The sequence below is a fragment of the Polyodon spathula genome, unplaced genomic scaffold (assembly GCF_017654505.1).
Source record: "Polyodon spathula isolate WHYD16114869_AA unplaced genomic scaffold, ASM1765450v1 scaffolds_64, whole genome shotgun sequence".
NCBI lineage: Eukaryota > Metazoa > Chordata > Actinopteri > Acipenseriformes > Polyodontidae > Polyodon > Polyodon spathula.
In genome coordinates, this window is record NW_024471558.1 from 35,501 (window position 1) to 50,500 (window position 15,000).

General features: G+C 51.5%; 1 protein-coding gene across 1 annotated transcript in view; it reads right to left on the bottom strand.

Annotated features, from left to right (window-relative positions):
* LOC121307971 (transcription factor HIVEP3-like) overlaps positions 1–5,591 on the bottom strand; it is a 16,690-nt gene extending 11,099 nt beyond the window's left edge. Inside the window, exons 1-2 of the mRNA XM_041240244.1 lie at positions 1,272–5,591; positions 635–756 (exon numbers count right to left, since the gene is read on the bottom strand). Of these exons, the coding sequence (XP_041096178.1) occupies positions 635–756; positions 1,272–5,591 (4,442 nt within the window). The remainder of the gene's footprint in view (positions 1–634; positions 757–1,271) is intronic.
* Between the last annotated feature and the right edge of the window lie 9,409 nt (positions 5,592–15,000).

The window sequence follows — 15,000 nt, forward strand, 5'->3', positions numbered from 1 at the left end:
TACCCAGCTCTACACTGTTCAGAACCGCACTCTCTGACTCCTGCTCCAGTGTTCAGCACTGGCTTCCCTTCAAACCCGTACCCAGCTCTACACTGTTCAGAACCGCACTCTGACTCCTGCTCCAGTGTTTCAGCACTGGCTTCCCTTCAAACCCGTACCCAGCTCTACACTGTTCAGAACCGCACTCTCTGACTCCTGCTCCAGTGTTCAGCACTGGCTTCCCTTCAAACCCGTACCCAGCTCTACACTGTTCAGAACCGCACTCTGACTCCTGCTCCAGTGTTTCAGCACTGGCTTCCCTTCAAACCCGTACCCAGCTCTACACTGTTCAGAACCGCACTCTCTGACTCCTGCTCGAGTGTTTCAGAACTGGCTTCCCTTCAAACCCGTACCCAGCTCTACACACTGTTTTGATTTTGTGGTTGTTGTATTTGTATATTCCTTTTGTGCTTATTTAAATAAATCAATGAATCCTGCGCACCTGTGGGTGGCACGTCAACACCAGCTCCATGTCTATCTGTAGCGCATAAGCCACACCCCTTCCTATCACAACCACCTTTGGTGCCTCTGCGTGCCAAGCTTTGGAAGTGACTTTCTAAGCAGCTGGTGTTTAGCTCAGAGGCAGCTCTCTCACCCGCCCTCGAAGATTGGGATTCGGGATGGCTCAGCTCTCTTGGAGGTGGATGCCTCTTGCTCTTTCTTCTCCCTCTTCTCCTCCTCCTTCTCTTCCACACTGTGAGTGGGAGTGAGATGTACCTGTGAACAGGTTTATGATTCAGCAAAGCAAGGCAACATTCTCACTGCTCTATACTCCAAATAGTAATAAACACCACAAGGAAACAGAAATAAACCTCTCGGACGTTCAATTAATAGAATCTAAGTCACGTTGACAAAAAAATGTTGCAAAAAAAGTTTTGATAATCTGGTCTACAGACACAAAGAAGAGTGCGCAGAGTGAGAGGGATTGAATCCTGGACAAAACTACACTGCTATACTTGACTCAATACTACTATATATTCTGCTATACTCCACTCACTACTATAAGCTCCTACCCTCTACACTCTTGAGCCATACTTTGGTTGATAGATCATCAATAACTCCAGACTCTCAATCACACATAAGAAAACTAAAGTGACAAAGTCTTTTGTCTAATGCCTTCCTTAGTGTTATTCCTGCAGTACTGAGTGTATGTATATTCAATGCTCTGCCCCGTGCCCCACTATGCCCAGGCCCCCGGGAGATGCAGTAGTTAGCAGTAGCTGTGGCCTCACCTCGGACATCTTGGGTTTCCTGGAGTTGGCAGAAACCAGCTTGCCAGCAGCTGGGTGCAGGCCAGTGGCCATGGTGTAGGTCTCTGGGCTGTGCTTCTGCTTGGAGCACAGCAAAGAGAGCGCCGCCCTGGTGGGTAGGCCGGGGAGGTTGGGGTTGTGCAAGCTGATGCTCCAGGAGGAGTAGACAGAGCTGTGGGGGTCTCTCTGGGGCCCGGGGGTGGGCTTTACATAGTTCAGGTAGCACCAGCTGACAGTGGTGGTAGTGTGCAGGCTGGGGTAGGGGGGGTCCTTCTTGCTGTCAGGACCCCTAGCTTGGGAAGGCTCTCTCTGGCTTTCCTCTCCCTTTTCTTCCTTCAAAGACGGCTCAGGTTTTTCCAGTGGAATCTCTTTAACTTTCCCCACCTCCTCTGCCTTATCTTTCTTCTCCTCCTCCTCCCTCTGCATTGCCTTCACCTTCTCTTCTCGCTCCTCCTCTTCCTTGCCACCCTTTTCCTCGTCCTCTTCCTCCTTCACTCGTTTCTGCTGCCGCTGTGCCTCCACGCTAAGCTCCAGGCTGCCTGCTGGGGAGAGCATGCGCTTGTTGCCTCCGGCCGTGGAAGGCCAGTGCCCCTCTCCCGTCGCCATGCCCACTCCAGTCTCCAGCGGCACGGTCAAGGGATGGTACATTTTGAGTTCTGTCGTGGGGATCTTCAAGTAGGGCATCCGCGGCCTGTCCTCTTCCACCTTGCAAATGACCACCGTGGAGTGGGCTGACTCCTGGGCCCGAGTGACCAGGACCTGGGAGAGTGTTGTGTATATGGCATGGCCATAGGTGGGGACATGGGACTGGAGGCGGATGGGCATTACCAGGGAAACCACAGGCCTCAGCTGCTCTGCGCTGGAGGAGATTACTGGTCTGGGGGGCTGGAGGAGGCTTGGCGCTTGAGGGTCAGAGGAGGTGACGGGTTTGGATTCTCGGAACGGTTCTCTTGTGGGCTGGAGGCCTAGTCCAGGGGGCACAGGAACAAAGAGAGCCGGAGCAGCACCTGCAGGGTACTGAAGGGGCAGGACGGAGCGATACTGAAGGGGCAGTCCCAAGTGCTCTCCAGGATGTAGCTGTGCAGGGTGGACTTGAGAGGAGGCCTGCAGGAAGGAGTGGGGCAATACCTGGGTGGAAAGAACCTCTGAGATCCCTGGAGCAGGGAAGAGCTGAGGAGCCTGCCCCTGAGAAAGAGATGTCGGTGGGGGTGGTGGCAGAAGGCTTTGGAGAGGGTAAGCGTGCTCACACGAGGGAGGGGGTGGGAAGAGCTGCAGAGACTTGGTTAAGGGGTCTGTGCTCAGTATTGTGGAGTGGTAGGCTGGGCCAGGCTGAGTGGCGGGTGGTGCTGGAGAGTGGTACCCGAGGCAGACCTGTGGCATGGCTTTGATGCTCCGCCCCGCAGGCTGCTCCTCTGGCTCTGGCTCACCCAGGGTGGCCTGTCTCACCAGGAGGCATTTCCGCCTCTCCTGCCAGGCTGTCGACGAGCACTGAGGGGAGAGGCTGCCGTAATCGAAGGACTTGCTTCGTGCCTCTGCGATCTGCGCTGGGTGCTGAGCACTGGTGGGAGCTTGTTCAGAAGCTGAGCGTCTCATCTCCCGGTGGGGTTGGTTATGCTGGTGAGAACCAGAGGGGACAGTCAGCATGTGGGTCACGTGGGAGGCTCTGGTAGCTGTCAGCTGAGATTCAGACTGAGGCTTGCCTGTTTCCTCGAAGGACACGGACCGGCTAGAGGCGTGGGATACATTGCTCTCCTGGCTGGGGCTACGTGGGAGGGAGATGGACTCGAAGCTGGACTCCCCTGATGAATGGGCAGCTTCTGTCAGCCTGAGTCTCTTCTTCTTGGGTGGAAGCTTCTCAGCAGGGAGCTGGGAGAGGCTCTGGCTCCTCTGTGGCCACTGGAACTCCTCAGTCTTCTCCAGCTCCTTGGATACAGAAGCTGAGGGGGTCGCCAGCACCACATCTGGGTCAGGCTCCTCAGTCACAAGGATCTCCGGCACCTGGATGTTGGACTGTCGGACCAGCCTGGAGAAAGTGGGCGGCTTGGGCTGCTGGTGCTGTTCTAAGGCAGTAGATCCTCTGCCCTTCTCATTGCTTTCCTGACTCTCCCCACTGGCTGTCTCCTGCTTCTCGAAAGAGCTGGTGTGCTGGATGACAGAGATCTTTCCTATGGTTCTACGGTCCTGCTCTGACTGTACAGGGGCCCCCAGAGAGCTCTCTCTGCCCAGGATGTCAGCTGCTTGTCGACTTTCCTCCAAGGGCCTGCTTGGGATGCCAGCAGAGGCTGAGTAGGGAGAGGTGGAATAGGAGGAGCTGGATGTCACAGATGCTGGGCTCGGCTCAAAGGCAGGAGGCTCCTCCTCGTCTCCCAGGCTCTTCTCCTTCCTCCTCTTGCGCACTGCTGCTGCCGAGGCCCCCAGCATGTGATGCATCATCTGTGGACGGTCTTCACGGTTAGCACTGGGGAGCGGCTCCCTCTCGGGGGCTTGTGGAGGACGGACAGGGCAGTAGTAGCGCCGGTGAGTCTCGTAGTTGTCCTGTTTCTTGTAATGGGCTCCACAGGCCTCGCACTTGTACAGCTGTGGCCCTCGTCGATGCTTCTGCGCAGGATCTGCAATGTACGTGGATGAACAGGAGGAGGAGGGCTTCTCCGGAATGAACTCGCTGCCCAAGGGAACCTCGATGGCAGGCTGCCGGCGGAGCATGCGATGATGCGGAGGCAACAAGGTACCGGCCCGTGTCTCTGTTGCCAAGGCCTGCCGCTCGTCGAAGGAATGACTTAGCCGGAAGCTGTGAGAGGAGCCTGCGGCTGCGCTGGGGTCTGCAGAGGAAGGCATCGAGTGGCTTCTCAGTAGAGGCACTGTGGAGGAAAGGCCTGCCAGGAAAGCTGGGTCGGGCACCTGGGGGTACAGAGACTCCCCTACAACACCAACCCCCATGCAGCCTATACTGCTACTGGTGCTGGGAAACTCTCCTTTGGGGTCAAACAGGAAAGGGTCCTTCTGTCCCACAGCTTTGGGTGACTCTAGACTGCCCCTTCTAGACAGGGAGGTCCTCCGGGGTTTCACACTGTCAATCTCACTGGTGTCGACCACGGCTTCGTTGATGGTGATGAGTTTGGTGATGTGTTCGATGACTTGAGTCTTGGGCACTGAGAAGGGGACGCCCTTCTCTTCCTGTGTGGATGAAGATGGAGGATGATGCTGCTGCTGCTGCTGTGGGGGAACATTCCTCTGCTGCTGCCCCATCCTCCCGTACTTGCCCAGGATGATTTCGGCGTAGCTCTTGGTGTCGGCGCTGGGCGGGCTCCCCTGCTGCTGCTCTGCGCTCTCGGAGCGTGAGAAGTATCCCGACTCAGTGCTGCCCTTGCTGCCGGGACTCAGGAAGGATGATGCAGGGTCGTCCGGCACAGCCACAGGGGCTCTCTTCCTCTCGCTGAGCCGCATGGCCAGCCTCTGTTTTACAGCGTGCGAGTCCTCAGGCTGCTCTGCACTAGCACTCTTGCGGGGTGCCAGCCCCCCATACGGGTCCTGGGAGAAGGAGGAAGAAGGAGACGAAGTGTGCTGGCCCGTCTCGTCCTCCGAATCTGTGCTTTCACCTTCCGTCTGCTCCTCCTGCTCGACTCCCGGCTGCCCACCCTCAGGCCCCCCTGGGGTATACCCTTCCCTGCCCGAGGCAAGCCCTGCTTTGATGCGGTGGGCATGTGACTTGCGGTGCTTGTAGAGGTTACTCTTGGTTTTGAAGGAGAAGCCGCAGGGGGTGCAGGGGTACGGCCGCTCGCCTGTGTGTGAGCGGATGTGCTTCTGCAGGACGCTGGGCTTGGCACACGGCCGCCCACAGTACTGGCACACATACTTGCCTGGCTTCTGAGGCTTGCGCTCCCTCCTGGGGACCCCCTCCTGGGCTTCCTTACCAGCACGGGGGGGTGGGACCAACTGCTGGTGCAATCTGGAGGTAGAGGAGGATGAAGAAGAGGGGATAGCCCCGCCTGAGGGTCCAGGCGAGTCTGAGAACTGCCACGCTGTCGTCCCAGTCACCCTCTCTGGGTCTGCGCTCCCAGGGAGTTGAAAAGCCGACGGTGGCTGTTGCTGCAGACGGGGGTAGTGGTGCTCTAGGTCCCCCCTCTTGTGTTGCCGGTGAAGGGGGTGTCGACCGGGGGTCTGCAGGGAACGGGAAGGGAACAGTCGGTGGTGCTGTGGGGAAGGAGACTGGGGTAGACTGCCCCGCAAAGGGGGCTCCGACACAGACTGTTCTGGCCCTCCGGACCGCTCCCCACCAGTCGGCTGGCTTTGCTCGGCCTCCATGGGGTGGGGAGGGGGCCTCAAACACACACTGGGAATGCTTCCGGCTGCTAAGTGGTGGGGGGCCTCATTGAATTAGCAAGAGAGCCTCTCCCCGAAACTAGCAACATTTAGGAAGGGAGGGACGAGGGACTGGGGGAGAGGGTCTGAGAATGGAGGGACGAGGTTCTGGGAGACAGGGTCTGAGAATGGAGGGATGAGGGACTGGGAGACAGGGTCTGAGAATGGAGGAACGAGGGACTGGGAGACAGGGTCTGAGAATGGAGGGATGAGAGACTGGGAGACAGGGTCTGAGAATGGAGGGACGAGGGACTGGGAGACAGGGTCTGAGAAGGGAGGGACGAGGGACTGGGAAACAGGGTCTGAGAATGGAGGGACGAGGGACTGGGAGACAGGGTCTGAGAAGGGAGGGACGAGGGACTGGGAGACAGGGTCTGAGAATGGAGGGACGAGGGACTGGGAGACAGGGTCTGAGAAGGGAGGGACGAGGGACTGGGAGACAGGGTCTGAGAAGGGAGGGACGAGGGACTGGGAAACAGGGTCTGAGAATCGAGGGACGAGGGACTGGGAGACAGGGTCTGAGAAGGGAGGGACGAGGGACTGGGAGACAGGGTCTGAGTTTTTAGAAATCCCTTCTCTTAAGTTTATATTGTCCCCCCTAAACTGTCTCTTTATATCTGTGATTTTTTTGTTTTCTGCTTCTGTCAGTGGCTCGGGAGTCTGGAAGCTCGACTGCTCTGTCTGTAGAGACGATCCATCAGAAAATCGAGAGAGGCCAGATACAAGCCGGGGGCTTGGGTCCGTCGCTCGTCTCTGACAGTCTCCTTGGCCCCCTGCAGACTCCCATTGCTGCTCCAGCAGCCTCCCAGGCCAGCGCTGCACTCCGGGCTCCTTCGCTGCAGGGATCTCTTCCCGCACGGCTCTCTCTCAATGTTTCTGAACCCGGGGACCCTGGAAGAACAAACACAGAGAATTTTGGTAGATTTTCCATAACACTGAAATTCTGAAAAATTCTGAAAAAGCAGTATAGAAGCGGCTACAGACTGGAAAATCCATACAAGCACAGGAAAGGCCCCTCACTGTTCTTATGATCCACTGGACCACATTCAAAAAGCTTCCACTCATATATTAACTAATGTTTTTATGAACGCAGTTTGATAGTCATGTCAGGACTGCTGTTCAGAACAGTTTAATGAACATGAAAAATGTATTATATTGATAAAAACAGACTTTGAAAAATTGAAAGACTGCCTTTGATCATTCATGAAGGATTCCAGAGATGTGTGGAGTAGCAGTCTGATACCTACTGTGAACTGTTTCCTTGAATGAGGGAGTCAGAGAGAGTGAGAGGGAGACAGACAGAGAGAAGGAAAGACAGAGAGAGAGAGAGAGAGAGAGAGAGAGAGAGAGAGAGAGAGAGAGAGAGAGAGAGAGAGAGAGAGAGAGAGAGAGGCAAGCCATATATTTGGACAGACCTCCACAACACACAGAAACAATTCTGACAGTGTTGTCAACAAAAATGGGAGAGGCCTAGGTCTGTATATCGTTATGGCAGAATCAGAGGGGACTCTTTGGGAAGGTTTACCTACAGCTCAGTTCTTGATAACAGTATGGTAGACTATGCCATTACTGACCTGGACCCCCACTCTATTAATGCATTCACTATCAGACCACAACCACCCCCCGTCAGACCACAACCAAATCACTGTGTTTATAAGAACAGACACAGCCCTGTAACAGCACACAGACAGTCCTGTAACAGCACACAGACACAGCACCACAGCACACAGACGCAGCCCCACAGCACACAGACACAGGCCCACAGCACACAGACACAGCCCTGTAACAGCACACAGACAGTCCTGTAACAGCACACAGACACAGCCCTGTAACAGCACAGAGACAGAGTCCTGTAACAGCATAAAGACACAGTCCTGTAACAGCACACAGACACAGCACCACAGCACACAGACACAGCCCTGTAACAGCACACAGACACAGCCCTGCAAGCTGCACAAACTTCATCTCTCCTCCAAAAGGACTCCATCACTGAACTCAAAAGAACATAAAAGCTCACAGAAATCGAGGACTCTTGAAACCTGCATCGAAACAGCACGACACAGACAGTCCAGGCTGCCCAGAGACAGGAGGCTGTGTGCGCACTGTGAACTGGGAGCAGTCAAGACAGAGATGCACTTTCTATTACACTGCAATAAATACATCTAAACAAGGGACACACTCTTTCCCACACCTGACCAGTGTCGAGAGGCAGTCCTACTGGGGGAAGAACACGCGGTCTCACCAACAGGAGGGGGGGTTAGGTACTTTACTAGTGTTCAGTTTTACATTCTTACCACTACCTCGATTTCATTATTTCTGTCATGTATTCACTTGTGTTGATGCTCATGTTTAGATTGGAGACTGCACTTTGTAACTGCTTTGGCAATACTGCTAATGTCATGCCAATAAAGCACCTTGGAATTTGAATTGTAGAGAGGGGGAGGGAGAGACAGGGTGCTTTCTTTATAGTATGGACAGGGGTCCATACAACAGGTATGCAGGTATGCATGCGAACCAATAAAAAGTTCCTAAGATCAATCATTTTATTTCAATGGGCACTTGAAACAACCAATGATAGCAGAGAAGTCTGTTAAACTGTTCATTGAGAGGAGAGGGGTGCAGGTATGGGTTCATTGAGAGGAGAGGGGTGCAGGTATGGGTTCATTGAGAGGGGAGGGGTGCAGGTATGGGTTCATTGAGAGGAGAGGGGTGCAGGTATGGGTTCATTGAGAGGAGAGGGGTGCAGGTATGGGTTCATTGAGAGGGGAGGGGTGCAGGTATGGGTTCATTGAGAGGGGAGGGGTGCAGGTATGGGTTCATTGAGATGAGAGGGGTGCAGGTATGGGTTCATTGAGATGGGAGGGGTGCAGGTATGGGTTCATTGAGGGAGAGGGTGCAGGTATGGGTTCATTGAGAGGAGAGGGGTGCAGGTATGGGTTCATTGAGATGAGAGGGGTGCAGGTATGGGTTCATTGAGAGGGGAGGGGTGCAGGTATGGGTTCATTGAGATGAGAGGGGTGCAGGTATGGGTTCATTGAGAGGGGAGGGGTGCAGGTATGGGTTCATTGAGATGAGAGCGGTGCAGGTATGGGTTCATTGAGATGAGAGGGGTGCAGGTATGGGTTCATTGAGATGAGAGGGGTGCAGGTATGGGTTCATTGAGATGAGAGGGGTGCAGGTATGGGTTCATTGAGATGAGAGGGGTGCAGGTATGGGTTCATTGAGAGGGGTGCAGGTATGGGTTCATTGAGAGGAGAGGGGTGCAGGTATGGGTTCATTGAGATGAGAGAGGTGCAGGTATGGGTTCATTGAGAGGGGAGGGGTGCAGGTATGGGTTCATTGAGAGGAGAGGGGTGCAGGTATGGGTTCATTGAGAGGGGTGCAGGTATGGGTTCATTGAGAGGAGAGGGGTGCAGGTATGGGTTCATTGAGAGGAGAGGGGTGCAGGTATGGGTTCATTGAGAGGAGAGGGGTGCAGGTATGGGTTCATTGAGAGGAGAGGGGTGCAGGTATGGCTGTGGTGTCCATGTTACATTTAAATGTGAGTTTAAAAAAATTACTTAACCATTTTACTTAAAACAATACATTTCTCACCTCAGTTATATCCTTATATAAATACCGCTGTGTCATCAAGTCTGTTCAGCAGCACTAATAAAGTGACAAAGTGTTATATATAATAAAGTGAAATAAAGATGATTTGTTACACATTGTAATAACCAGCAATCCGGACTCCTACTTAAACATTCAGAAGCTATAGTTGTGGTCTGTGACACTGCATCCCAGTCGGAGGAGCAGGTGGAGCTGGACAGCCACCTGGCTGATGACCCCTAATTTTGGTGAATTCCATTTCTGCCGGTACTCCTGTGAGACCCTAATGATAAGCTATGTATGGAGCTTGTCACAAGCAGGGTTTGGGGTTCAACTTTAAACTAAAGCAATTGGATTCTGACAGCTTTACAATAGGTATAATTTCCCTCCACTACAGAAGCACCGTGTTATTGAGGAATGATCTGCCCCATTCAATCATACCTGCTGCTTCCCTAGTGTTCACTTTGGATCCCAGTGTCTCTGCCCCATTCAATCATACCTGCTGCTTCCCTAGTGTTCACTTTGGATCCCAGTGTCTCCGCCCCATTCAATCATACCTGCTGCTTCCCTAGTGTTCACTTTGGATCCCAGTGTCTTCGCCCCATTCAATCACACCTGCTGCTTCCCTAGTGTTCCCTTTGGATTTGCCCCATTCAATCACACCTGCTGCTTCCCTGGTATTCACTTGGGATCCCAGTGTCTCCGCCCCATTCTATCATACCTGCTGCTTCCCTAGTGTTCCCTTTGGATTCGCCCCATTCAATCATACCTGCTGCTTCCCTAGTGTTCCCTTTGGATTCACCCCATTCAATCACACCTGCTGCTTCCCTGGTGTTCACTTGGGATCCCAGTGTCTCCGCCCCATTCTATCATACCTGCTGCTTCCCTAGTGTTCCCTTTGGATCCGCCCCATTCAATCATACCTGCTGCTTCCCTAGTGTTCCCTTTGGATCAGCCCCATTCAATCATACCTGCTGCTTCCCTAGTGTTCCCTTTGGATTCGCCCCATTCAATCACACCTGCTGCTTCCCTGGTGTTCACTTGGGATCCCAGTGTCTCCGCCCCATTCTATCATACCTGCTGGTTCCTTTGCACATTGGAGGGGGTTCTTGTGAAGTTTTAATCAGCATATTAAAAAGTGTTCTTGTAGTTTTAATGAACAATTTCATCCGCATACCAAATGAACAAGCAGTGTGAGTGGCAGTCTATTAATGCAGAAGTGTGCGCTGTGAAAGGCGGGTCTTTGCAGATATCTGTACAAGCCCTGCAGTTCTCTGTTTTTGTGGTTGTTGGCATTAGGTTGAGAAAGCATTCTTGACTTTTCTTTACCAGAATAAAAAAGATGTCTTTTTTCTTCCTTTGCTTATACTTCTGTTTTGCGTTTGCAAATAACCGAGCAGAGGCAGAAACATGACTTTCTAAATTCAAGAGTGACAGAATGGCCTCAGCTGAAACTACCTTTTACAAGAATGTAAACAAACTAGAATGCCAATGGTGTCTGGTTTTATAATGCTTCCCCATGCTTTGCCATGCTTCCCCATGCTTTGCCATGCTTCCCCATGCTTTTCAATGCTTCCCCATGCTTCCCAATGCTTTGCCATGCTTCCCCATGCTTCCCCATGCTTCCCAATGCTTTGCCATGCTCCCCCATGCTTCTCCATGCTTCCCAATGCTTTGCCATGCTTCCCCATGCTTCCCCATCTTTGCCATGCTTTCCCATGCTTCCCAATGCTTTGCCATGCTTCCCCATGCTTTACAATGCTTCGCCATGCTTCGCCATGATTCCCCATGCTTACAATGCTTCCCCATGCTTCCCCATGCTTCCCCGTGCTTTGCCATGCTTCCCTATGCTTCCCCATGCTTTGCCATGCTTCCCTATGCTTCCCCATGCTTTGACATGCTTCCCTATGCTTCCCCATGCTTTGCCATGCTTCCCATGCTTCTCCATGCTTCGCCCTACTTTGTCATGCTTCCCCGTGCTTTGTTACATGTTGCTGATATTTTTGTATGAAATTGAACATGCCTGTCTAGGAAAGCTGACCCAACAGGCAGACAGACAGACAGACAGATAGACAAACAGGCAGACAGACCAACCGACCTAAAAGCTGTTTCTGAAACCTGCTGTTGTTGCAGCTGCAAAGAGCATTTTTTTCTTCTTTATTTGACTCTGAGATTTCTTTGGGAGACACAGGACTGTACTGTAGCTGCAGCCGTGCTCTGAGTATGTTTCTGTTTGTACGGAGGCTAATCTTCCCCGTTGCTAGGGGGAAAAGAAAACCCAAAGAAAGCGGCCAAAGAAAATATCTCCAGGAATGTAACAACGGCTTAAGAAAATACAGCTCTCATTTCACTGACTTAGCGAGGGAGATTTCTTTAACCTGCACTGCCTTTCTGTCAGGACTGACACAATTCCTGTGATGGCAGCAATTATCTAAATAAACACTGTCCAGGTGGTGACTGCAGCCCTGACAGGACCTGTGTGTCATATCTGGGGAATCATTACCAATAATTACCACATTTGTAGAACTGAAAGAATGTTTTTCAAAGTCTGTTTCAATGAACAAAACATACAGTACTTACAAACATGTATTTTAAACTCTACTGCAGTATGAGTGTTTTAATGTTTAAATGTTTAAGCATGTTTATTGAACTAATAACTACTAACCCTGAGTTCAAACACATTATGGGATGTTGGCTTACAATTTTAACTGGTGTTCTGCAGTGTTACATCAATGCACACAGGGGCATTAGAAAGGGTTAATGGCAGACAGTCCAGAAACAAAGCCTGACGTCAGTTAATGAAAGGGCATCCAGGACTGAGCCCAGGATTAATGTACAAGATAATAAGCACAAAGAGTCTCTAATGTCCTCAAGATCACACAGCAAACCACCCAGCCATTACAACACAGCTTTAACAAGAGCGCCCAGAAACCATCCAGCCATTACAACACAGCTATAACAAGAGCGCCCAGAAACCATCCAGCCATTACAACACAGCTTTAACAAGAGCGCCCAGAAACCATCCAGCCATCACAACACAGCTATAACAAGAGCGCCCAGAAACCATCCAGCCATCACAACACAGCTATAACAAGAGCGCCCAGAAACCATCCAGCCATTACAACACAGCTATAACAAGAGCGCCCAGAAACCATCCAGCCATTACAACACAGCTATAACAACGGCGCCCAGAAACCATCCAGCCATTACAACACAGCTATAACAAGAGCGCCCAGAAACCATCCAGCCATTACAACACAGCTATAACAAGAGCGCCCAGAAACCATCCAGCCATTACAACACAGCTATAACAAGAGCGCCCAGAAACCATCCAGCCATTACAACACAGCTATAACAAGAGCGCCCAGAAACCATCCAGCCATTACAACACAGCTATAACAAGAGCACCCAGAAACCATCCAGCCATCACAACACAGCTATAACAAGAGCGCCCAGAAACCATCCAGCCATTACAACACAGCTATAACAAGAGCGCCCAGAAACCATCCAGCCATTACAACACAGCTATAACAAGAGCGCCCAGAAACCATCCAGCCATTACAACACAGCTTTAACAAGAGCGCCCAGAAACCATCCAGCCATTACAACACAGCTATAACAAGAGCGCCCAGAAACCATCCAGCCATTACAACACAGCTATAACAAGAGCGCCCAGAAACCATCCAGCCATTACAACACAGCTATAACAAGAGCGCCCAGAAACCATCCAGCCATTACAACACAGCTATAACAAGAGCGCCCAGAAACCATCCAGCCATTACAACACAGCTATAACAAGAGCGCCCAGAAACCATCCAGCCATTACAACACAGCTATAACAAGAGCGCCCAGAAACCATCCAGCCATTACAACACAGCTATAACAAGAGCGCCCAGAAACCATCCAGCCATTACAACACAGCTATAACAAGAGCGCCCAGAAACCATCCAGCCATTACAACACAGCTATAACAAGAGCGCCCAGAAACCATCCAGCCATCACAACACAGCTATAACAAGAGCGCCCAGAAACCATCCAGCCATCACAACACAGCTATAACAAGAGCGCCCAGAAACCATCCAGCCATTACAACACAGCTATAACAAGAGCGCCCAGAAACCATCCAGCCATTACAACACAGCTATAACAAGAGCGCCCAGAAACCATCCAGCCATTACAACACAGCTATAACAAGAGCGCCCAGAAACCATCCAGCCATTACAACACAGCTATAACAAGAGCGCCCAGAAACCATCCAGCCATTACAACACAGCTATAACAAGAGCGCCCAGAAACCATCCAGCCATTACAACACAGCTATAACAAGAGCGCCCAGAAACCATCCAGCCATTACAACACAGCTATAACAAGAGCGCCCAGAAACCATCCAGCCATTACAACACAGCTATAACAAGAGCGCCCAGAAACCATCCAGCCATTACAACACAGCTATAACAAGAGCGCCCAGAAACCATCCAGCCATTACAACACAGCTATAACAAGAGCGCCCAGAAACCATCCAGCCATTACAACACAGCTATAACAAGAGCGCCCAGAAACCATCCAGCCATTACAACACAGCTATAACAAGAGCGCCCAGAAACCATCCAGCCATTACAACACAGCTATAACAAGAGCGCCCAGAAACCATCCAGCCATTACAACACAGCTTTAACAAGAGCGCCCAGAAACCATCCAGCCATTACAACACAGCTATAACAAGAGCGCCCAGAAACCATCCAGCCATTACAACACAGCTATAACAAGAGCGCCCAGAAACCATCCAGCCATTACAACACAGCTATAACAAGAGCGCCCAGAAACCATCCAGCCATTACAACACAGCTATAACAAGAGCGCCCAGAAACCATCCAGCCATTACAACACAGCTATAACAAGAGCGCCCAGAAACCATCCAGCCATTACAACACAGCTATAACAAGAGCGCCCAGAAACCATCCAGCCATTACAACACAGCTATAACAAGAGCGCCCAGAAACCATCCAGCCATTACAACACAGCTTTAACAAGAGCGCCCAGAAACCATCCAGCCATTACAACACAGCTATAACAAGAGCGCCCAGAAACCATCCAGCCATTACAACACAGCTATAACAAGAGCGCCCAGAAACCATCCAGCCATTACAACACAGCTTTAACAAGAGCGCCCAGAAACCATCCAGCCATTACAACACAGCTATAACAAGAGCGCCCAGAAACCATCCAGCCATTACAACACAGCTATAACAAGAGCGCCCAGAAACCATCCAGCCATTACAACACAGCTGTAACAAGAGCGCCCAGAAACCATCCAGCCATTACAACACAGCTTTAACAAGAGCGCACAGAAACCATCCAGCCATCACAACACAGCTTTAACAAGAGCGCACAGAAACCATCCAGCCATTACAACACAGCTTTAACAAGAGCGCACAGAAACCATCCAGCCATTACAACACAGCTTTAACAAGAGCGCCCAGAAACCATCCAGCCATTACAACACAGCTATAACAAGAGCGCCCAGAAACCATCCAGCCATCACAACACAGCTATAACAAGAGCGCCCAGAAACCATCCAGCCATCACAACACAGCTATAACAAGAGCGCCCAGAAACCATCCAGCCATCACAACACAGCTATAACAAGAGCGCCCAGAAACCATCCAGCCATCACAACACAGCTATAACAAGAGCGCCCAGAAACCATCCAGCCATTACAACACAGCTATAACAAGAGCGCCCAGAAACCATCCAGCCATTACAA